This window comes from Crassostrea angulata, chromosome 8 (genome assembly GCF_025612915.1).
Source record: "Crassostrea angulata isolate pt1a10 chromosome 8, ASM2561291v2, whole genome shotgun sequence".
NCBI lineage: Eukaryota > Metazoa > Mollusca > Bivalvia > Ostreida > Ostreidae > Magallana > Magallana angulata.
This window is the reverse complement of record NC_069118.1, coordinates 8,691,401-8,717,225: the sequence shown is the minus strand read 5'-3', so window position 1 is coordinate 8,717,225 and position 25,825 is coordinate 8,691,401. Positions and strand designations below refer to the sequence as shown.

Sequence of the window (25,825 nt, the reverse complement as noted above, 5' to 3'; positions counted from 1 at the left end):
ATTCGAGAGTTTTCAATATACTTTTCTTTTCACTATACTTAATTTAATATTCACTTTTTTTTAAACATATTTGATATGTTTGATCAATGTTCTATAGGTCCCGTGTAACATTTACAAAATTAAATTTTGAGAGAGTGATAGACGTTTAGAATAAAATCATGCAAACATATAGAAAATGTCTGATTTTTTAAGCCAATTTGTCAGCCATATATCTAAACTTTGAGATCACTGACCCCAATGTTTAATATGTAAAATGTTACATAATACATGTGTAGGCAAACTGGATTAATCGCATTAGGTTCTTGATATCAAAAATGTTTTTATTTCAATTCGAATTGTAACTTCTGTAGAAATAATCTATTTTAAGTGCAAAAAGGTCAAAAAAATTATGCCACAGATAAATTCAAACACGAATGCATGTATTTAAATACCTCTCTGTAACTATATGTGTATGTGTGGATCCAAATAACATTCCGGGGGGGGGGGGGGGTTGGGGTTCCAAAGGATAATTTTGTTTGCAAGGGGGGTCCGTCTGGACCGCCCTCTCTAGATCCGTGCGTCATCGCACGGATCTATATATATATATAAACCAAAATGAGTGAAAGGTGATATCACACAGTATTATAATAAATAATCAAAAAAGAAAAAGAAAATGAACAGTTCCAAAGTTTCTATTCACTAGCGTTTTCTGGATTTACATCCTTCTTCAGGTGAATGTACATAAGTTTTGAAATTTTTTTCCTTAGAAACGTTTACTTTGACGTCATGATGTAACGAGAGTCTTTTCAGGGAAGGAATAAATCCATATCGTCATAATACAATACATGTATAAAACGTTAAAGTTCGGGAAAACTGAATTAGACACAATATGATCATAACGGCATCAATAAATTGATGAAGAAGGATGTAAATCCAGAAAGCGCTAGTGAATAGAAACTTTGGAACTGTTCATTTACTTTTTTGATATATATATATATATATATATATATATATATATATATATATATATATATATATATATATATATATATATATACATATATATATATACATCTGTATATATATATATATATATATATATATATATATATATATATATATATATATATATATATATATATATATATATATATATATATATATATATCCCAATTTAATTTCCCCGTTTGAGTTTGATAACACAATTTATGAATAAAGTTTACTACCAATCTGTCGTGGTTTAATAAAAAGATAGTGTATGCATATTTATTTGGATTTTTTAAACCAAAGTTGTCATTTTCAAAGAATCTCGCTCTAACACTTTCCGACATTGTGTAAATTAGTCAAACCGCGTTCCTGGCCACCCCGTTCTGGAAAATAAATTCTTTTGATCAAAACTTAAATGGCATCAATCTGTTCCATTTATTTATTAACTTTTTTGTATTAAACAAAGATGCCACCAAGGTATGAATATCTACCCGAGATGCATGATAAACCCATTCTAAACTTTTCGTCAAGCCGTTAATTAGTCAAATCGCGTTCTTTTTTACCCCGTTCTGGAAAGTTCTATTCAATTCTTTCTCTAGATGTCGCGTTACGTTAGCTTATGTATATCAAAACTAAAATCGCTCACTCAAGAACCGAATTGCCTTATTTCATTTATCAACATTTGTCAAAACTTATTTTCTATGTGTTATCCAGGTTAGTTTCTAATAAATATATTCACTGTTTACGTAATCATTCTTTTGATGCAAATTATCCCTGACTTTGATCCGCCAAAGCGTGTCCGCCACCTAACTCTCATTTTTGCTATGTTTGGCTTGTTTCACAGGATGAATCTCTGCCATTCAGTCAATTGAAAGGTGACTGACAGGTAACTGAAGTGTGACTGAATGGCATATCTGTGCCATTCAGTCACCTTTCCAGATCATTCAGTTATCATTCAGTTGACTCTGTCACTTTTTTTTTTAACCTTCGTCCAAATTTACTTTATATTTCAAGACAGTAACTATGTATTTTAAATATATATAACCAATATATACTTCATTAATTTTAAAGAACAAGGGACGTTGTAGGCCAAGGCCGTGTTTCGAAACGTAATGATACTTCCCATTTTCAAAAGCCAATAATAAACAAAACTCAATGGTGTATGATTTATCCACTTAACTTTCAAATAAGTATGATTAATTTTACGTTAAACACGGCACCTTTTTAATATATATATATATATATATATATATATATATATATATATATATATATATATATATATATATATATATATATATATATATATATATATATATATATATATATATATCAGGCTTGGGGCGAATTACATTGTAAAGTAATGCATTACATTACCATTACTTCATGAATTTGGGCATTAAATTACCATTACCTTTACTTAATTTTCTTGAAGTAATGCATTACATTACCATTACATGAGTAAAGTAATGCATTACCATTACCATCACTTTGTGAAAAATCAATAAGTTTTTAAAAAGTGATTAAAAAGCTGAATTTTTTTTTTGGAAAACTTTCATATCTAAAACATGATAAAACATATTTATAGGTGCATGTTCTGTTCACTATCACGTTTAAATTTAAAGACTTAATATACAAGTTTTCTGTTGCGCTTTATGATCATCAAAGTTTCAAGGGTTCATCTTTAACTGCATTATGTCGGGTTTGAAAATCTAAGATATAAGTGTTCAGGCAATAATAGAAAAAATACATGAATCTTTAATTTTCTATCAGTCCAAACTATTGTACTTATATAAAACACAGATATTGAGAGAGAGAGAGAGAGAGGTAGAGAGAGAGGTGTTATTTTTAAATGGGTTATAATACTAGAAGTAAGTTTTAAGCTTACAGAGATCATGGTTGGACACTGCATTCTCTTAAGTGTATTTTTTTTGCTTTTAATGATGTATGCAACTGTCTGTTCTCTATTCTAATGGAACACAGCCCTGAGAAGGGTGCGGGATTGGGGTATTTGGCACATCTTAAAACAATAGATTGTTTTGATATTTAGATTATCCTTGGGGGATTGTGTGTTGTTGACACATTCTTCAAAGTAAAGAATTTATTAAATGCACAACTTATTGGATTAAATGTTTCAAATGATATAAAATAACAACACTCTTAAAATGTTATGAAATTTTGTTGTTATATGCAGTTATATTGACAATTTAAGAATGGATTTTTAATTTTAATTTTAAAAACTATTTAGTTGTGTGATTAAAAAAAGTATACAACTTAATATTTTTAATTCTCAAGAATTATTTTTCTTTTTAAAAACATTTTTTAATCAAAGACAATTTAAGTTATTCAACTAATCACAATTTTATGAACATGAGCATGCATAAAAAAGCATAGTAATGCAAAGTAATGCCATGTAATGCCAGCATTACACTAGATTTTGGAAAGTAATGCATTACATTACCATTACTTGTAATGGTAAATTTGTGGCATTACACATTACTAGCATTACTTTGAAAACATGTAATGCATTGCAATGCATTACCATTACATTTAGCATTACCCCAAGCCTGATATACATACATTTATATATATATATATATATATATATATATATATATATATATATATATATATATATATATATATATATATATATATATATATATATATATATATACATGTATATATAAACCAAAATGAGTGAAAGGTGATATCACACAGTATAAATAATCAATTAAAAAAATTCTTTAATTTTTCTTATAATTTTTAAAAGATTTACTAATGTACGTAACGATAATTTTATGTAATTTTTCTGATTTTTTCCGACCAATTTATTAATTTGTTGATAGAAAAATGTACATGTAAACATATACAATGAGTTAACGCAGGAAAAAAATAACGCGGGTTAAAAGTATATTATTTTCTGCAAAGTAGACACCTTCATATCCCGCATGTAAAACCAAAAAAAACAAAACATTTCATTGTTTAAATATCTTACTTATACTTTGATAGTTTCATGATTTTGTTTAATACACAAACAACTACATGTAATTAGGGGGTGATTTTGATAAATCGGCTGATGCACTGACGACCGACCGTATGCGGATTACGTTCAACATTTACAGTCTATCGGTTGAAATTTAAGCGGCGGTCAGTCGTGGAACTTTTCTACTCAATAAATAGAAGCAATTCCCACAAAGCTACTGGTGAATATTCAGCAATTGCGAACTTGTCTTTGTAATTGACCGACCATCAGTTTAATTATGACCTACTAAAGTCTGTCTCTGGAAATTTTTGCCGCACATTTGGACGATTTATTTTTTTATAAAAATACACATATCTGTTACAGATGTGCAATTGACATCGACGAAAGAAAAATATTTTATCATATTTTCATTGGCATACTATTGTTTTTCACTCGAAAAAATTCACAAAAATAAAAACCGATTTCTTAAGGAGATTTATAACGGGAATGTTTACATCTTTTCTCCATTCGAAAGTCACCCGGATAACTTCATCTCTTTTGCAAAGGAAAATTCCCGTAAAGAGTATAGAAAGCTGACAATCTAGAGGTGACGTTTCAAAAGGGAAATCCTGGGATTTTTTCATACTTTTTGAATGAACAGCGTTTAAACCAAAGGGTATTTATAAAAACAGTTTAAGAAAATGTTCGGCATAAATATCTTGCGACAGACAATAGTTGAAAGTAAGATCACGGTAGACAAAGACAATATGACAATTACAGATTGTCTACTGTTCGTTCTGGTTGTACGATTGATCGAAAACTTCACTCACATATTCTAGACACAAATTGACTTAAACATAAACTATTTACTTAAAAAGCAATTTATTAGTGTTTTGATAATTCCATCAACATGTCGGCGAAATCCATCATAACAATCATGATTTACTTATAAATACTGTGTGTGTTGTAATTTTCTATTTATTCTTTTTATCTTTTTATTTCTTTTTCGGTTGCAATATCTTTTTCTTTGGCTACTCTTACGTTACGTATACAAATAAATATTTCAGATTTTTATCACATAAACCCTCTCTCACCGGTAAAAACCGCGTGTTACGCCGAGTAACAGCCCGTGTTGGATAGCGTTGTTTGAATTACGTTGGTAAATTGTGCAATTCCGTAATCGTTTCTACTAAAATCAACATTGTTCACTGTTATTAACCATCACCATTTCATGGATATAAATATGGTATGATCTAAAAAATAAGTATGTGAGAATTCCGGTCACGTGATGGTCTGCGACTGACCATATTTTTGAAGCTCTGCTGTTTTTTTCTCTTTAAATACGTCTCTGTAATATTTAAAGTGACTAAAATACTGGATAAAGGACTTAAAACTCAATTTGGTGAGTGCTAAATAACTTTAAAAATTTACGCCTTGATATTGTTGTTAAGAAGCATTCTGAAAATATCGGACTGTGGTGAACTCTTACTCACTAATAGTGACAATAGTAACAATGGCCGAAAAGTCAGGGGTACTTAGAATAACACCGGAAAAAGAACAAAAAAACTTGTTCAGCTCGATTTAAGGGGGCCGACTTTAGTTTGCATTGCGCATGTTTTTGCGCATTCTAATATAATACAGTTGATTTATACTTCTCATGAATTTTTTTCGATATCATTTATAAAATTAAACACAATAAACAAAATACAGATAAAAATATTTAGATTGTTAAAGGAAATTTTTATTTTTAACACGATTTTTACGTTGTGCGGTAGGGGAGCATTGCCATTGCGCTTTCATGACGTTATGATAAAATGAAGCTTTGTAGGAGTACGTTATAAGAAAAAACATAAAAGAAAAAGTAAAAATTGTACGCTGTTGACATTTTATATACAGAATGATGCCATCTTCGAAGACATTTTCCTCATTTTTGGAATGAATCCATTAAACCAATCACCATTCGTGATGATCCAAATATATAGAAAAATTTGGTGCATTTTAATATTTTGAGATGGCCCCTACTAAAAACCAGACGGTGGAATTTTGTGTTTTTTACATATAAGGTAGGAAATGATATTACTAATCATATATAACAATATGAGAAAAAAAGCTATAGTAGTATTTTTTTAAACTGCTTTGATGTGCGAAAAATGACAGTTTCCTATATATTCCTATAGTAAATGTACCTCTACTTTGAGATGGTCCCTAAAAATAACCAGACGGTCGATTTTCATGAACCTTCGCAAATAAACTAGAGATGGTTTAAATTACATATGGTTAAAAGATAAAGAGTTATGCTATTGTAGTTGTTCCGCAAAAACCCCAAATCGGCCTCCTTAAAATCGGCACCAGTGTCCGTCAGAAAATCCATTGTTTCTGAAAAGGCCGCAGTGAAAAAACCGAGAACTAGCAGCGGTGATCATACACCTGTTCACGACGGTAGTACATCTGACCAGCACGTTAATATCTCAGGTGACCTTCATCAAATTCAGCAAAGTTTGACAGAAATAAGAGAGTCTATGGTAAACAATTCGGATGTCAAGGTCTTGGTTTCGGAAATATTGTTAGAATTGAAAAGTGAAATAAAAGGTGAAATAAAACAAGAAATTGTTGATGAAATGAAAAAAGATTTCGAAGAAAGCATCAAAAACAAAGTCAAGAGAGAGTTTGAAGATAAAATCGACGAAAAGTGTAAAGAGTTCGAAACACAAACAAAAGAAATCTCTGAGGGTTTTAACCTTGATTTCGACACTCTGAGAGAAAAATTGAACTCCCTAGCCAGTGAACTGAGATCTCTCAACGACAAACTCAAACAATGCGAATCTGCGGCACAGTCTGCAATGACCCTCGCCAATCAAAATCAACAATACTCGCAGAAAGCCAATATTAAATTTCTAAATTGGGCCGAGGAGAAAAACGAAAACCTCAGGAGAAAATTGTGTACAATCCTCAAGGAGGCAGTGAAGATGGACCTTGACCCCTCGGATGTTCTTGCGATTCATCGGATTCCTGGGGGAGATGGGAAAGGACCACGCCCTGTGATCGCCAAATTCCGTAACACGGAGGTCAAGATCGCGGTCATCAAAAATCGATCGAATGACAAACTCAAAAAATGTTTTACCATGCATGACCACCTAACATATTTCAACGCAAAACTTTTGCGCAATCTTAATGGTGACCCTCGAATCCAGTCTGCCTGGTACTACAACGGCAAAATTTTTGCGCTGGACGAACAAGGTCGCCGCCACAGATTCGATATTCTGGACAATGTTTCTAAAAAACTAAAACGGCGCTAGTACACTTTTTTGATAGACAGCGGAGTGGAACCTGAATGCATCGGTCAACGGTTTTCAGATCGGGATCGTTCTCCCAATTTCGGAACTGTTTACTTTCTGTTTATGCATGTGTGTATCTGTGAGTGTGCGTGTTTCTTCCTTTATAAGTGTTCTTAATGAACTGGTAGGATGCTTAGTTTCTTGTGTGTGAGTAATATTTTTGGGTATGGTTGGATCAGAAAATTTGGTAATTGCTTCTCGCATGTGTTATTAAGGTCTTCCGTTTTCAACGGAAGACCTTGTACTGATTCTGTTGGTAATTAGGGTCTTCCGTTTTCAACGGAAGACCCTCTTGTTATTCTTCGGTTTCTTTTTATTATTATTATTATTATTCTTTTTCTTTTCTTCTGACTCCTTTTTTGCTTCATAACTCAAAAGGTTTTTAACCGATTTTGATGAAATTTTCAGAGATTGTTGCAAGTTGGCGTCCCTCAAAAATGTTAAAGTTTTAAAGAGAACGTCACTTCCGTTTTGACGTGACGTCATTTTTAAAAATTTTAAAAAGTAATTTTGTCCCGGACTTTACTCAAAAACGCTTTAAGATAGAGGCTTGAAATTTTCAATGGTTATGATTTAATCGATTTACCTCTGTAATAAGGCTCGAAATGAAAATCTGTCACTTCCGGTCGAAACCGGAAGTGAAACAAATTTTTCGAAAAAATGAATTTTCTGATCAAATCAAAAATGAATATGTGTTTTTCAGAGCTTATTAAGCTGAATCTAACACTGAAAGCCGTTTTAAAATCGGACGATGCATTACAGAGATATCGGGGTTTAAAAATTGATTTTTCCGGAAATTTTTATTCCGCGTCCTTGGTTTAAAAAATAGTTTAATGTTCAAAGTAAAATTAACTCGTACCAAAAATAATTGTTAAGTCGTACTTGAACACATTCGGATTTTTTTTGTTAAGTCGTTCTTGAAATCGGAAAGGTTTTTGTTAAGTCGTACTTAAAATCATTCGGATTTTGTTAAGTCGTACTAGGAATATTCGATTTTTCATTTTCTATTTTAGTTACTCTTGTTATTGGTTTAAGAGCTCTGCTTCTTACAGGAACTTCCAGCTTTACTTCCAACATTAACGGAAGACCCACTCGTTGCTTTGCAACGAGCTTTGCTCTAGTTCTTTTTATTCTTTTTTTTCTTCTAGACGTTTTTTAAAACTCAAATATCTTGCTTGTTTGTTGTCCTATAAAGTTCAAATTTGCAGAGCTTATTGGTAGTTACTATTTCTCAATATCTATGGAAAATCGTTGATATCGACACTTCCGGTACCGAGTTATTCCCCTTTTTTCCCAAAATATAGGCATTCTTGTGCACGCAAAGGCTCTGAAACCGCTCACAGCCTGTGTTACAAAGTCACAAATCTTCAAAATAGAGAGTTTGAACGTTGTCCTCCGAGTTTTGTTTTTACAATTTTCCTCCTTTAAAGTTTCAAAAAATTAATTTGAATTTGTGTTTCAAAAAATGCTGATTTTTTGTTGTGTTTTTGTTATGTAGCTCTTTAGTTTAAAATTTTCTCTAAACACATATAGAACAAAATATGTGCAAAATGTCAAGGGCTTTTACTTGACACCATTGAAAAAGGGCTGGCCCCTTAAATTAGGGGTCTAGAGCACTTAAAAGTCTTCGCTTTATAACTCAAAAATGGTTAATATTTCGCTATAGCTGTCGATAGAAAAGTTGTTCATTATTGTGTTATCAATGTCGTTACAAAACTATTTTGTACCGGTAATGCGTATTATGAGTGTAAAAAGCTTGTCTTGTTAACATGTACCTGTATTCATTTGGCAAGTAAGCGAATCGTCTTCGTGCGAATAACGTACATATATTAACAGCTGAAAGTGTTCCAGCATATACGGGATGCTTTGATTCATTTGAAAAAGTGTCTAAAAAGTATACGTGTACATGTTTTTCTTACAGCCTTTTTTTTTGGAGTAACCTTTGTTTAGGTCCTATAGTGGACAACCGTTAAGAAAAACAAAAACGAGAAAATATAAACGTTCTTTTTCTTATCTAGTGAGATACATAAACTAGATTTAAAAAAAAATAACCTCCATGAAATGGATTTGAGTCATTTTACTGCAAGCATTTCAAATCGACCTAAATTCTTAGTTGTGTGGGTCATTACATAACCCATCTCGCCCGCGGCCGAGAAATTCGATCGCCAAGGTCGCGGCTGGACTACCTAGCGGTCAGCGGTTATCTAATACACAAGAATCGCGTCTGTCATATGTGATTTTACTTAGCAGCAAACACAAGAATCGTACACAATGACATTAAAGCTTACTCTTCTTAATTTGAATTAAACGATAGAATAAGAAATCGTTCTGTTTAATCATAAACTCGAACTGAAGCAGTATCAGACAGATAGATCAACTGTGGGATTAAAGGGGGAAAAAACTTATATTAATTAGAGTTTATTCATCATACTGCAAACATTGTAAATCTTCCTGGGTTCTGAGCTTTTTATGTGTGTTTTAACTTTACGTAAGTTATCCGATCCCTCATCCGCGGCCGAGGAAATCGGTCGCGGCTGCACTACCTAGAGGTCAGCGGTTATCTAATAACAAGATATATATACAAGAACTGTTTCAATTTTATGTTCTTTTTGTTCACCTTCAATTTATTGAATGAAACATTAGAATGTGAATTGAGAAGCCCCTCTAAAAATTGATAAAAGCGATATTGTTCCAAATCAGAAACATCATCAGACATAAATCAATAGTGAATTTGTAATTCTAAAATGTTCTAAAAACTATACATGTACTAATAATGTTATAGATAAACAACGAAAAACCACAAAGATTAAACCTTCAAATGATCACCCCTAGAACATAGCCAAGGAGATCCCGCGCGAGTGGACAAGTGATCCGCGGTAGCTAGTGTTCTTCTGCATGTACTTGATCACACGTGCATGTTTATTGATATTTTGTACGATTCCAGCTATTTGTTTATTCGAGATTTTGACCGGTACATGTAAGATTGACTTGTGTTTCAATTTAAGATTTTTTTTTATTTACCCACGAATATTTCCGCTAGATACTGCTGAGAGGTTTTATAGATATCGTAGAAAGTAGTTGACGTCTTCATAAGGTTGCACATAAAATGAGAGAGAAGGAGAGAGAGAGAGCGCGCTCAAAATTGGAAGCATTATTTAGCCGAATTAAGGAAATGAAACAGTCTCCAAGCGTTCAAGGCAGGATAAAAAAATCAAATATCAAATTAACACATGCGGTAGAGGCAATTGCAACTTCTCTGGCCTTTCTGGCAAGTTTGGAAAAACACCTCGAATGTATTAACATCACCGGATGTTAGAATATTATACAAAATGGAGTCGCTTCCCATTAAAATAAGTATCGGCAAGAAGTTTTGTATGTCGTTTCTGTGTTATATTTTAGTGTATATTGATACCTTTAATGAAATATAGCTCACATCTCAACAGATCATAAAATGTGTTGTAATTATATCAAGTTTTAAAAAAAAGGGGGTCGTCATGGACGCCTAGGTAATACATTCGAAGTGTTTTTCCGAGCTTGCCAGAAAGGCCCGAGAAGTTGCGATTGGCGGTAGAGGCTGACACGATAGAATTGAGGGATTTAGTGATTATTTTTAGAATGTTCACATGAGTTTTTAAACAAGATTTGTTTAGATTTTATCGGTTTCAGGATCACAGTGCAAGGGATTTTTTTTTCAAAATGTGGCGAAGACCCATTTTTGGCGACTGCTTAACATGTGTACATTTTTCTCCTTAATGTATGTCACCTTCCCACCCGTGTGTTTATTCGGTCAGTCTATGCTAAGTCAAATGAATCCGCTCCACGTGCGACCGAAAATCTCGTGTCGCGTCAGCGCACATAGCCTAGAATATTGCCCCTGGGCTGCAGATCAGCAATTGATAAATAATTGAGTAACATTTGGAAGGATGCTTTCAATGCAGCGGTCAATTGTTAAACAATAAGTGTTTAAATATTCGATGTCAATCAACCTCATATTAAAGGTGCGATATCGTAATCTGAGAATGTGGCTAAAAAATTAACCTGTTGAACACGCTAAACTTCTATAGTTATGAACAGAATAAAATATATATTATCAGAGACTTAAATAACTTAATAAGTTATTTATGTCTCTGGTTTTATAAGTTAACAGTTTTAAGTCAAATATTAAATAAAATTTGTTCTCAGGATTAGAAGTAATGATATACGATTACATTAAGCAATAAAGTCGGTCGATCGTCATTAAATCATCAGAGTACTGCAAGTGTCGACAGTTTCTTATTTCTTTGAAATAATTGTAGTAGTTCAATTGACTTGCAGACTATAATATAGCGACTTTTCTGCCTCCCAAAAATATATGCATTTAATTGCGATAGATATTTGTTCTTGGGGATTTTACTTATTGTTATATGCACATTGATAAAAAAAATCATTGAAGTTGTGTAATATGAGGTTGTAATGCAGATTAAAACTCAGCTGAATATTTTATTTTTAATCTAGCTTGTCAAAATGGGAGATTGTTAACTTGTAGCTTGTTAACTCTGAAAAAGTCTAGAACAGAAGAAATAAAGTCTTTATAGCTTTCGCTACATCTTCTTATTTATGTGTACGCGTACATAAAGCTATTTTAGATTTTTTTTTTACTGTATAAAAAAGTGTTGTTTTTCCTAACCTTAAATTTAAATCTATAGAAATTCAATATCTACATGTAACATCTCAATAGCTTTGATAGCTTATTATCGCTTGGAAATCATTTAGTGATGCAAATTGACAAATGCCCATGAAAAGACATTATTGGACCCCAAGGGTTTCTTATCCTTTCCGACGATGATGAGAAGAACTCAAATGTGCATACAAATCATACATTTACATGTATATTTATATATGATATGATAGAAATAATTGAAAAATATAGGTCTTTTTTGTGCCGCACAAAACGGACGAAAAAGATTTTTAAACCCCACGAAAAAAAATTGAGGGGGGTTGGGTTAAATAAAAATCACCTTGTCCGTCCGTACGTCGTGTCCGGTCTATATCTTTCTGATGGAGAAACATTGGAAGTGTTCTTACTTCATACAAATAATACTCATTAACTGACGAAGCTTCATGACCTAAACCCAAGGTCATTTGGACAAAGTAAAGGTCACTGGCAGGAAAAGTGCAAAATTTGTTTCCGGTCCATTTTGGAATTTCTTACTTCACACAAAGATTGCTTATGACCTGAGGGTGTGTAATGATTTGTTCCTAAGTCATTTAAGGAGAAACATTGGGAGTTTCTATTTCATGTAAAGATTCCTGATGACCGATGATGTGTCATGAACTTGACCCAGGGTCAGTTGCGCAAGTTCAAAGTCATATTAAACATGTGTCATATCTTGTATTAATGGAAATGAGTAAAAGCTAGAGTTTGTCATAAAGATTACTTGTGACCTGTAAATATACCCTGCCTTGTCTGACTCACTTATTAAAGAAAACGAACCATCTATTATTCTCTAATAGAGAAATACGTGAGTAATGACTTCTTTCTTAGCGGGGATATCATTTGTGAGCTTGCTAACAGTACCTTTTAGATGGTCCAGTGGGAACAATGCCCCCTTTCTCTCAACCAAAATTTCCCTTAAGTTAACGCTTAGAAAATTGATTTTTGGGTCATTTCCCCCACCGCCATCCACACTTTTATTATAATTAAATTAATTATATACATGTACATAAATGATGTACTTTTTAAAGTTATCCTAAACTTGAAGTAAGTTAAACGAAGAACTTGCCTGGTATGAAAATAATACTTTGAAATTGAGTCTCGTTTTCGATTTTTTGAACTTACTATTATCATATTGATAATCCAGTATAATTAAAAACCATTTCCCTTCTCCTTACACTCGCCAGGTTCTGATAGACCTGTATCAATAACAGACTATACCCACTTGACCTCCACATTTGCATACAAATTAAATAAACACCTACTAAGCAAAGATATGCCTTTATCTGTTTAATGAGTAGTGCAATACTCAATCTAGAGGTTACATAGAAAACAGGTATGAATTAATTTTTTTGTCTCCATTTGAAGAGTTCCAATCAATTTTCTAAAGCTCTAATTCGTAAGAAGAAATTGTCATGTAAAGATGACCTTTTATCAATACAGGGTCTGTCAGGCTCTGACAAGTGTCAGGAGAAGTAGGTATTTTAATGAGACTGATGGACAATCCTTTCGCGACACGAAGTTGCGACGGAAGACCTACTCGTTGCTTTGCAACGAGCTCGGCTCTAGTTTTTGAATACTTCTTTGTTCTTGCATGTGTTGCTTTTGTTATTTTCTATTTAATACGTCAATGTGATGTCGTCTGACAAGATTTTAATAGCTACGGCGAACTGTCAGGGGCTCGCCGCACCATCAAAACGTAAAGATGTTCTTAACTACTATAAACAAAAACATTATTCTTTCATTTGCCTACAAGTTACTCATTTTATTTCTGAACATGAACAGCTTATAGAAACACAGTGGGGATATAAATGTGTGTTTAATTCATATTCATCGAACTCAAGAGGGGTCTGTATACTTTTCAACAACAACTTCGAGTTTAAAATTCATAGAGTAAAAAACGACTGTGAAGGTAATTTCTTGGCTTTGGACATGACAATTGAGGACCACAAGGTTACCCTCATCAATATATATGGTCTTATATTGACAACCCTGAGTTTTATGAAAATAATATGTTTTACGGTGCGACCGTTGGGGCGAGCGCAGGTTGTGATCAAATAATGAATTATGATAAATCATTAAAAATAAAATTATCAACGTAACGTAAATGAATTTGAATGCAAAATAAAATATAAACATGCCTATTTTTTCTAGTTAATTTTCATTATTTATAATTTATACGATTGTTTATTTATTTCAATAGAATATATCTCAGATACAATGTTGTTGAATAATAAAGATTTTAACATAATGTTTATTGCAGTTTATTTCCTCTTTTCTTGCAGCAGACATTTTTCTTAAACTTACATATAAAAAATTGACTTATCATAGAGTCCCCCCCCCCCCCCCCCCCGTTAAAAAAGAATATAATTTACGTAAAAAAAAATTTGCTCATCATATAAGAAAAACGGTTTTGGAACCCCCCCCCCCCCCACCCGGGAGGATGTTAATAAATGTGAAAATAAAGATATCATTGAGCAGTTAAAGAGCTAAATGCATACTACGCACTCACCATTCCTCACCCGGATTAGAATTTCCCTGATTTTGAGAATTTCTTTTTCATTTTGCTTGTAAATATTTTTTGAATGATGCTGTAAATATGTAGTGAATAAAATAAATGTGAGCATTCATCCAAATGAGAGCAAGTTACAACTGTTTCCTATTTCCAAAAAAAAAAAAGGAAATATGTCCCCATTCGTTAGCTTTGCAAAATTTTGAGAAGACTTTGGTATTTATATTTCAGTAACTATTTAGAGTAATTTCCCCTTATTGTGACGTCAAAGTTCACGTCGGTCAAGTGTCGTCTGTCTCTTTGAAAAAAACCCTGAAAAAAAACTAAGCGAAATATACTGTTTTGTTTACTTAAAAAGCATGATATTCTTGAAATTACACAATTTATCTGTTTCTCAAAAGTTTTACTTTGATTCTCGCGAGAAGGAATCAAGTCTAGTGAGATCGTCCGACATTGATAAATTGCATTGTGGGTCGAAACTTACTGACTCCGAAAAATTCTGTGGGATCAATGTGCAAGAAATCCATTGTGACGTCACTCGAAGGAACGACAACTCTGTTAGTCTTATGTAATGGAATTATTTTACGTACAACGCATGATGTTCATAGTCTTTTATCTTGTTCTCGTGAGAGTGTGAAATGGGAAACCATACTTACAGGGAATTACTGGGACGATTAAAACAAGGCATTTCTGGTCCGATTTACTGACGCCAAAAAAATCCGTTGAATGAATGTGCAAATAGTCCGAATTTTCTATTCACACACGCCTTGCCGGTAGAGCTCGCTTCGCGCCGGCGCTGCGCGCCGGCGAGCTGCGCTCGCTATAAGAAGTATCTTCCTTGAAATTGATAATGAATATTTTATTTTATGCGGGGACTTTAATCATGCATTGAACCCCATGCAGGATACTTATTACTACTGTAGTGTTAACAATCCAAAGGCTTGAAGTAAAGTACTGGAAATAATGGAGGACTTATGCCTCAAAGATTACTATAGAGTCCTAAATCCTGAAAAAAAGTTTATACATGGCAGAAACAAATCCTCTAAAACAAGGTTGCCTTGATTATTTTCTCATTTCTGACAGCTTAACAAATCTTGTTGAAAACTGCAATATCAAACCTGGATAGAGGTCTGATCATTCTATTGTTTTACTCGAGCTTAAATTTAATCCCTTCCGGAGAGGGCGTGGTCTTTGGAAATTTAATAATTATTTACTTACAGATAAAGACTACGTTCAAAAGGTAAAAAATGTAATAAAATGTGTTAGTAATCAATATATAGAGAATGCAGAGAGTAAAAATTTCCAATGTAAAAATAACATTGATGAAAGTTTATTTCTTGATGTATTACTGATGGAAATACGGGGGAATACTATCTCATATGCTTCATATATCAAAAAAGAAAAAGACCAAAAAGAAAAACCACTATTGCAAGAAATTGAGGATTTAGAATCAGATGTTTTAATTGATTTTGATAAATTAGATGGAAAAAAAACAGGAACTCGAGAGTATTAGAAAAGAAAAGTTACTAGGCCACATAATAAGGTCCCGAGCTCGCTGGATAGAGGAGGGTGAAAAACCATCAACATATTTTTGTAATTTAGAATCTAGGAATTATTTAAATAAAACAATAAAAAAAATTGAATTAGAGGGTACTGGCACTATATATGAACAAACAAAAATTTTTGATGAAGTTAAGACATATTATAAAACTCTGTATAAAAGTGCAGATTCAAGTTTATTTAATATAAATTTAGAAGAAATGTTCTTGAACTCTAATACTCCTATAATAGGTACAAATACGTCCAAAGGTCTGGAGAAAGACATTGAGAAAGGAGAAGTTCTTAACGTATTAAAGCACATGAAGAATAATAAGTCCCCCGGTAGTGATGGGTATACTGCAGAATTTTTAAATTTTTTTTGGAGTGATATTAGAAATTATGTTGTTAGAGCTATTAACTGTATTTTTCTTAAAAAAGAGCTTCCTATCTCTCAAAGACTTGGAATAATTTCATGTTTGCCAACAGGGGACAAACCAAGACAGTTTCTAAAGAACTGGCGACCAATAACCCTTTTAAATGTTCTCTACATGATCATATCTGGTTGCCTAAGTTTTAGAATCAAACAAGTTTTGGATATTTTTATTTCAAATTCACAATCTGGTTTCATAAAAGGTAGGTACATAGGGGAAAATACTCGCTTTGTTTATGATCTGATGTCGTAGACAGAGATACATGAAATTCCAGGGCTATTGGTCCTCATTGATTTCGAAAAAGCCTTTGACTCTATGTCATGGTCGTTTATTTATAAAGTTTTAAATTATTTTGGGTTTGGAGAATATATTATCCAGTGGATAAAAATCTTAAATACAAATTTCCGTGCCTGCATTTTACAAAGTGGTTTTTTATCAGAACAATTTGACATACAAAGGGGTTGTAGACAAGGAGATTCTGTTGCTCCATATTTATTTATTATATGTGCAGAAATCCTTTCAATTCTTATAAAGCAAAATAATGATATTAAGGGCATTTTTGTTCAGAATAAAGAACATAAAATATCACAGTATGCAGACGACACTTTGTTAGCCCTTGATGGTTCACCAAAATCCTTGTTCGAAGCTTTAGAAACTATAAATTTTTACTCCAGCTTTTCAGGACTTAACATTAATACATCTAAGATAAAAAAAATTGTGTGGATTGATTCAAAAAAAATTTCCGATCAAGTGTTTCATCATACCAGATGGAAATTAGACTGGGGATCTACATCTTTTAATTTATTAGGTTTCCAATTTTATCGTTGAACTTTCTGAAATTGTTGATATTAATTTTGGTATTCAGATTCCAAAAATCATTGCACTTATGGAACAATGGAAAAGAAGAATTCTTCCTCCAGTTGGTCGTGTCACTGTCATTAAGAGTTTGTTAATTCCAAAACTAAATCATTTATTTATATCGCTTCCTACTCCCAAAAATGAGCTTGTATCATTTATATGCAAAGCTATTTTGGAGTTTCTATGGAAATCCAAAACGGACAAAGTTAACAGGTCTCTTATAACACAAGACTACTTGTCAGGTGGTATGAAAATGGTAGATGTTAGAAGTTTTATTACATCACTTAAATGTACATGGATTAAAAGGTTAACTTGTTCACATTAACCATGGATGGATATTTTCTATGCTCTCAATGGAGATGATATTTTACAGAAATTGTATGATTTTGGAGATAGTTTTGTGTTTGATTGTTTGTTAAAAGAAAATACGCCTTTTGGAAAGATGTTTTGATTGCTTGGTCATGTTATATGAAATCTTTTACTTACTCTCCGCATTTTAAAAACAAATTTCATTATATTCCAGTGTGGTATAACTCTAATATAAAAGTGAACAACAAACCATTTTTTTTTAAAATCCTGGTATGAAAAAGGAATAAAGGTTATGCAAGATTTTTTTGATGATGATTGTTATCTTTTAGACTTTGGAGTTCATAAAAACACATACAATCTATCTGATAGTTGCGTGATGCAATACAATAGCATTGTTACAGCTATTTCAAAGTATTTGAAATCATTGTTAATAGATAGGTCTTCTTTCAAAAGACTTCCTAATCCATATGTACCTTTATTTTTTGAACCTCTCATATCTTCTGAAATATGTTTTATAATTTTTTGAATAAAAATGAGGCTGTTCCAATCTCAATCAGCAAGTGGGAGGCAGAGCTTATGTCTTATGGTGTAGACACAATATCAGTGCAAGATGTTTTTAAAATTTGTTATAAAACCACTAGTGATTCTTCTGCCCAGTGGTTACAATTTCGAATCTTGCATAGAATTGTTCCTGTTGGAAAATACCCTAAGAAAATTAACATTAAAACTTCTGATTGTTGTGGTTTTTGTATGGAAAATGTTGAAAAAATAATACATGTTTTCATTGCCTGTGATCAAGTACAAACACTCTGGAGTGATTTAGGTCTTCATATATACAGAAAGACCTCTGAAAGAGTTGGTTCTAATGTTTCCGATGTTATACTTGGTGAGCTACCATTGTCAAACAATAATAGGGTTATAAACTTCAGAATTCTATATGTTAAACAATATATTTTTATATCCTTAATGCAAAATAAAATGCCAAATTTTCTTGGATTACTCAGTTATTTAAGAATAAAATATCATGTAGAAAAATATGCTGCTATCCAAAATCAAAAGCTGCACAATTTTGAAAAATTGTGGCTTACATGGAAAAACATTTTAGACTAGTTTATGATATTATGATTATTACTACCTGTATTATTATTTGTTATTTATTTTTTTGTTTTTTTTATTTTTTTGGTTTTTTTTTTCTTTGGTTTTTTTTTTGAAGCAAAGTAACCAATTACCACTTATATTGAAAAATGTATGTAAATATACTTGTGTGTGAGTGAGTATGCATGTGTATAAAATTTATAAAAACTGAATTGATTAATGTCAACATTAGTATTAGTTTGTATGGAACAAAAACAATAAATTATAAAAAAAAACAAACAAAAAAACCCCCAAAAAACAAAAAAATAAGATTGTTAAATATAAAAGTGGTTAATGCATTTGAAAGGTTTTAATTTCAGCAAAGATTATTCACATTTCTATATATTGTAACAGTTTTTTGAGATCATTCTATGTTTAGGATACATTAGTGACGCCATAATGAAAAATGACGTCATTTTGGTGCTTGTAGAATTTAGCCAGGATTGAACTTAGTATAATGCACCTCATCAAAGAACAAAACATAGACATTGAAAACATCGTGAATTTTACGGCCAAAAGCGCCCTGTTTTTGTTTATTAGAGTTAATTCAACAATACCTGTTACAACTTACATCATGACATATCAAAGCATATCATAGCAATGAAATCTCATAGTATAACATTAGAAATTCATACCATGGCATTGAAATCTCATACCATAGCAGACAATCTCATAGATTATCATTCGTAATGTCATACCATACCATAGCATAGCATACAACATGCTTTTAACTCGTTTAAATGCTTTTATCTAAAAGAATGAATGTTCACATCTCAATGGTAAAATTTGGCTTCTAATCTTTGTGCTTACTCTGGGTTTACTATAGGTTCACTCTAGTCAACCCGCAGTAAACCTTGAGTAAACCCATAAAGTTAACCCACGGTTTAGTTGGGGCTTACTTCCTATTAGGTTGGGTCTGATCAGTACAATTCTTGAAAATGCATTTTATTTTAATCTACTCTACTGTTGTGTGACATTAGCAATTTACCCCGATAGCAGTTGTTGTCAATCAACCTGTATCCTGTTTGACATGTACACTTGCTAAATTTACATGAATTGGCATTTGCAGTTCCTGTGCACTGTCCATCGTAATAGCATGAGTCACCGACGACAATGTTCCCTTTAAAAGAAGAATACTGAAGCATTAAATAAAACGTAGTCTAAAAGTTTGTTTAATCATTCCATTTATGATCAGAGTATTAGAGAAAAAAACCAATTTAAATTCAGGGATGTTTAGGAAGCATCTGAAATCTGAGTTACATGTAAATTTGTGAAATCATAAATCTTATTTATTATGCATATATTTAATTATTTAAGCAAACAAACGTAAACTAAATCAATTAAGAAAATATTTGAGACAATTTGTTTTTCCACAATTTAAATTGTATTACGTAGATTTTCACTATGATGAGGTCATGATTGAAAGTTAAATGACGTGTACATTTGAACGGAAATATTGTCAACAGATTTTTAAAAAATGTAATGAAATATACAAGCGATGTAATGTTTTATAATTTATTCAACTATAAATACATGTAGCATAGCACAAATAAAAAGTAGTTCAAAAAAAATTATAGACAGGCTTTATTCCTTGGGACGATGACAAAATCGGTGAAAATACCGACACAAAATAGGCTGGTACTTTTATCCAGTATATATTATACACGTTAGTTCCCCCGACAAAAAAATTGAATGATCTCAATAAAAAATCTATGGATAAATATATCCGCTGTTATTATTAACATTGTTTTCAGTACCGAACACCCTCGCCGCGAATATTTCAGCCCGAGATCAAATCACACGATAAATAGCGGGTTAAATTATAAAAATCCAACTCTTGTTTAAAGTAAATATAAAATCTATCATAAATACATTTCTATCGATATAAGAATATGATGCATTAAAAATGAATTAAATTACACATAAGTTAAATAAATATTTACGCAGATACACATTCCACGAACGATTTGTTAACATTGTTTTTATTACATGTACCACACATCCTAGCCGATTGCCGAGAACATTTCAGCCCGAAATAAAATATCACGCGCAAAGTAACGTTTTCAATTAAAATACAACTCTGGTTTTAATTAAATATAAATTATATCATAAATATTTTCGTTTCTGTAAAATGTGATGCATAAAAACAAATTATTGCATAAAATTTAATGTTTACACAGATATACACTCCGCAATTTAATATATTCGATAAACAGGTAAATATGTTGACTTGTTCCTTAGAACTTCGATAGGTACATTCATTTTTTATTTTCAATGCCTACAGATATGATTAACATATTGGTTAATTTTGATCTAAAAAATTAAGAAATTGGTTTTGTAATAGAATGCTGAAAAAGATTTTACAATTCTTCTTCGATAAATTTTCGTATACGGCCCACTGAACTACTTGCAACTTTGAAATGAATTTACTTGCTCATGTAAAGGCACAAAACGATCAACACGTTAATAGTATAAACGGAAAAAACTGTTGAAATTGAAGGATAAACCCGATAGGATTAACGCACAATAGGATAGGATTAACGTACGATAGAACAGCATACACGCACGATATGATAGGATTAACGCACAATAGAACAGTGTATACGCATGATACGATAGGATTGATACACGATACGATAGGATAGGATTGTAAAAAAATAACGTTATGGGTACTGAAACATTTTATCTTTTACATTGTATTTAGATCACCAGTCAGAGAACCTGCAGATAACGGATCTTGAATTCCTTTGTTGTCCATCGATTTCCTTAGATCTTCATACACTATATAAGTCTGTATGATGAACGCTAAGCTCCCTTATCTTTGATTTTTTACTACACTACTACTATAAAAAGTTTTATGTCTGCAACAAAAATACCAGTTTGTCATAATACAGACCATAGTTTAAGGTGAATGAGTCTCGGAATAAATAAAAAGATCGAAATGTAGCATATTGAGGAAAATAGGGCACTTTTGAACACCAAATAGCAATTTTCTATTTTTTTTTTTTTAAAGTAGATATTTTTATACCTCACAAATGTTATAAAATACCTTACTTAACAGTGTTTATAATTGAAAAGAAATTTTATGCAGTTTTATAATAGTATCACAAGTTATGGATCACTCTGTACAATAAAGTAAATAAGGAAACCAATTTACAGTTAGTACAGGCACAAAAATGATACCTTACAAGTACATATTTCATAATCGATATAAACAAGCAAATAAAATTTCTCCTCCAAAATGTACTACGTTATAAAAATAGAATACGGAACTTTAGGTAAATCAATGAATAATCAAAAAGGCCGCAGCATAAACAACCAAAGCATGTTAAAAAAAAAAAGAACTACGGACAGACAGCTGCATGTATTTACCAACTACTGCAGATTGGAGATGATCCGCGACTAGTAAGGGTACAGTGCTGCTATCGTGAAAGTTGACAAAACAATCCTATCCTATATCCAGTCTCCTGCATCCTATCCTTCAAATAATCTATATCCTATCCTGTCCCATCCAAACATTTGAATAAAACTTCGATAAACTAAATTTAAGAAACAAATGGTTTTTTCAACTAATGTAGTACTCAAAATTACTGATTAAAACATAAAACTGAAAAAAAAACCCTCGAAAGTGTTAACTTTCATATAATTACATGTGTAATGACAAAAATTAAATCGTACGCGGGTTGTACACAATAACGTACACAAACATGTATTAAAAACAGAGAAATTACTTTAAAAAATTTATTTACGTATTGTTTAAACACACATTTTTATAAAATTATTTTCCTTTTCACATTTAAATATGTAAATTATATTTTCTTAAGGAATCATTAAAAAGATCGCATTTATAGTTAAACCATTCGGTGTTATTTTTCAGGCAGGTAGCATCGGGGGGAGGGGGTTGGCGCACTTTTTTGCACAGCAAAGATTTATCTTAATTTTACAATTTACACACAAAAAAAATTGAATTAACATGGAGTTGACCCCCCTTCCATTTTTCTATTTATTAATTTAATATATTCAGTTTAATATCGGACAGATATGTACGTCCATGTTATCGGGCATCGAAGAAATTATATGAAATGTGAAAAGTACACACAAACAAAGTATGTTTCTTGTTTACATGTTTATCTATTAATGTGCCTAATTGTTTGTCAATGAATTTAGTTTTTAACATTTTGTAGACTTTAAATGAAGTAATCATATTTGACATCGAATTCTCACAGTAACTGAATTGACAAACATCTACCGCCTACGAGCGCGCCTAAATTGTTAATATACTACTGTTACATCAATAATCATTTTTATATCATTTAACTTGAAAACAAATTATATTGACATTGTAAATGTATTGTTACGTTAACATTTGTTTCACAGAATCACTTTGAAATTTATACTCGAATCTGATTGGCTACATGATGCCGGATAGGATTGGATAGAATTTTTTTTTTTTTTTTTCTATTATGTATCCTGCATCATATCCTATCCTATCCTGTCCTTGTCAACTTTCAGGATGACAACACTGCACCAGTACTAAAGACTAAGTAATAATATGTAAGATACTAAATGAAATATTAAATACTAAGTAAACGTAAAATGCCCAATACACAAGTCGAATGTTACGTCACTGGATTCAAATAAATTGACGAAAACCGATACTCAAGCAAAAAAGTAAGGCAGAGAAACATTCATACAGAATTGAAACAAAACGTTATTAGGGCATTATACGTAACATTGATAAGTAACGAGCTTGTTTTCTATTACAGCTAGATGTTGAAAAACCCAAAGAAAATAATTGATTTTCTGGTGTTGAAATATATTTTACATAACATGGTTTATATCTTTTCATTGAAAATATTTATACCAATTCATTGCATTTTTATTAAAGATAGAATCTCTTCGTCAACATACTTGATTAATTCTAAATTAATATTATAAGCATAAATAATTGCTGAAATGAGCAGTCAGTAATTAAGTGTTATTTTTATAGCATACTAATTTATAAAGGTTTTTTGGCACTGGGTTCCGGATGTATCACAGAGGATATTCACTGACACAGGCAGTGGTTTTTTTCTAAATTAATTAATAACACAATTCATATATTAGGAATTTCATTTAAACACTTTTTTACGTTTTAAAACTGTTCAATGATCTCGTCTTCCCAACTCATAGTAATGTAGTTGTGAATACAGTTTAAAGAGTTTTCACGGACATAAACTAATACATAAAATATGTCATTAATGATTTTAATCATATCCTAATGTTTTAAATGGACTACATGTATATGGCTCTTACTGGGCGTGTAAACCCGATTTCTTTTGAGGGACGACTGGGGGTTCCCATCTTCATCAAATAAGAAGGCCCAAATATGGGATACAGGGTGTTAGCCAGCCCCTTGAAAGAGATCCCATCATAACAGTATTATACGAAATGTGTCCCATTTTCGCCAGGCTAGCTAAGCATATTACTGGCCGCGTTAACCCAATTCCTTTTAAGGGTCGACTTGGCGTTCTCGATCCTCCCGATCATCATCAATCGTGAAGGCCCAAATATGGAATACAGGGTGTTAGCCAGCCCCTTGAAAGATATCCCATAATTATAACTGTATTATACGAAATGTCCCATTTTCGCCAGGCTAGCTAAGCTTCTTACTGGTCGTGTTCATTATTTCCATGTTCAGGTTAGGTCAACAAGTAATAATATTAACTATAAAACTGGTTTTTTTTCAATTTAAAAAGGAAAGTTTATATGAAAATTTGAATTTACGTTTATTAGCATGTTTACGGTAATTTGAATAGCAAACCGACCACAGAATTCTTTTGCAATTTAAATAGTGAGTAGCAAAAAGCGAACAGAACTCCAACGTTTGAATGCCATAGCACTGCTGGTTCTAAAAAGTACTAAAAGTGCGATTTTTTACTGATAATTTCTAATATTTACTGATATTGAACAGTTAGTGCTGAGAATTGCTGATATTTACTGGTAATTTTACTATTGTTTCTGATTATTGCTGTAGGTTCTGATATTTACTAATATTTACTGATGCTTTTGCTGTGAGTTCTGATAATTACTGATATTAACTGAGATTTACTGTTGGTACTGAAAATTGTTGTCATTTACTGAGAATATTTTGGGGCCGAAAATGTTGGAAAATATTTTTTTTTTAAATAATTGTGTAGTTTTTATCAAAGATAATGGATTTTTTTGGACCCCTTCCCCACTTCCTAAAAGAACTTACTGTAACGTGTCGAGGGGTCCGTTGCTAGTCAATTCTAGGATCCGGGGGTTGAATATAAAAATATAAAACAGTAATAATTTTCCTTTATAAAATGATTGTTGATTACGATTAGCCCACAAATATTTACAAAGTTGTCTTCCATTACTTAGGATAAAATCACAGAATGAATATTGTCGGCCGGGATTGAAACTTTTTTGTATCACAAGGTAAACACTATATATGCCTTATTCAGGAGGTATTAGTTATCCGCGGCACCCTCTAGATGTATAACCTACTTAAGAGGTAAATCCTCAGCAGATGAAGTCACTGTGTTATCGCCTTATACAGGACGGGCAGTGTACTACCTTTAGCTAAAGGCGTACCCCTTCCCTAACACTACTAGGGCATCGGTGACGAGAAACATAGGCAAATCTCCAAAAGGTTGGTGGTTGGCTTCCAAACACGATTGGTCGTATAATTATCAATGTGGAAAGCTTCTACCTCAAGGCAACCCACTTACCAAAATCGTATCTTAAATAGTATCACAATTTCTCTTTCTCTTTGAACACTGCAAAGTAAAAGAACGCATCGACTGCGATGCGCTCGCTTATATAAAGTCTTTGGGTCACGTGACATTCTCCTTTGGTTGCTATGCGACAATACAAACACAGTCGTTAAAGGCCTTACTTAACATTATATAACATAAAATCATTATCTTACTTTATTTTTATTTATACTCATAAAACTAAAAGTATACTAAAGACAGGTATAGAGATGTTTGGAAAAATATAACGTCAATGTGCATCCACAGACAAGAAGATCTAAGTATTGAGTGGACTTTTAAAATTACTTGATTTAGAATAAAT

At 32.0% G+C, this 25,825-nt stretch overlaps 1 protein-coding gene across 1 annotated transcript in view; it reads right to left on the bottom strand.

Annotated features, from left to right (window-relative positions):
- Positions 1-25,825, bottom strand: part of LOC128161716 (prion-like-(Q/N-rich) domain-bearing protein 25) — an 86,607-nt gene that overhangs the window by 49,189 nt on the left and 11,593 nt on the right. The window contains exon 6 of the mRNA XM_052825079.1: positions 19,731-19,862. Coding sequence (XP_052681039.1) covers positions 19,731-19,862 — 132 coding nt within the window. The remainder of the gene's footprint in view (positions 1-19,730; positions 19,863-25,825) is intronic.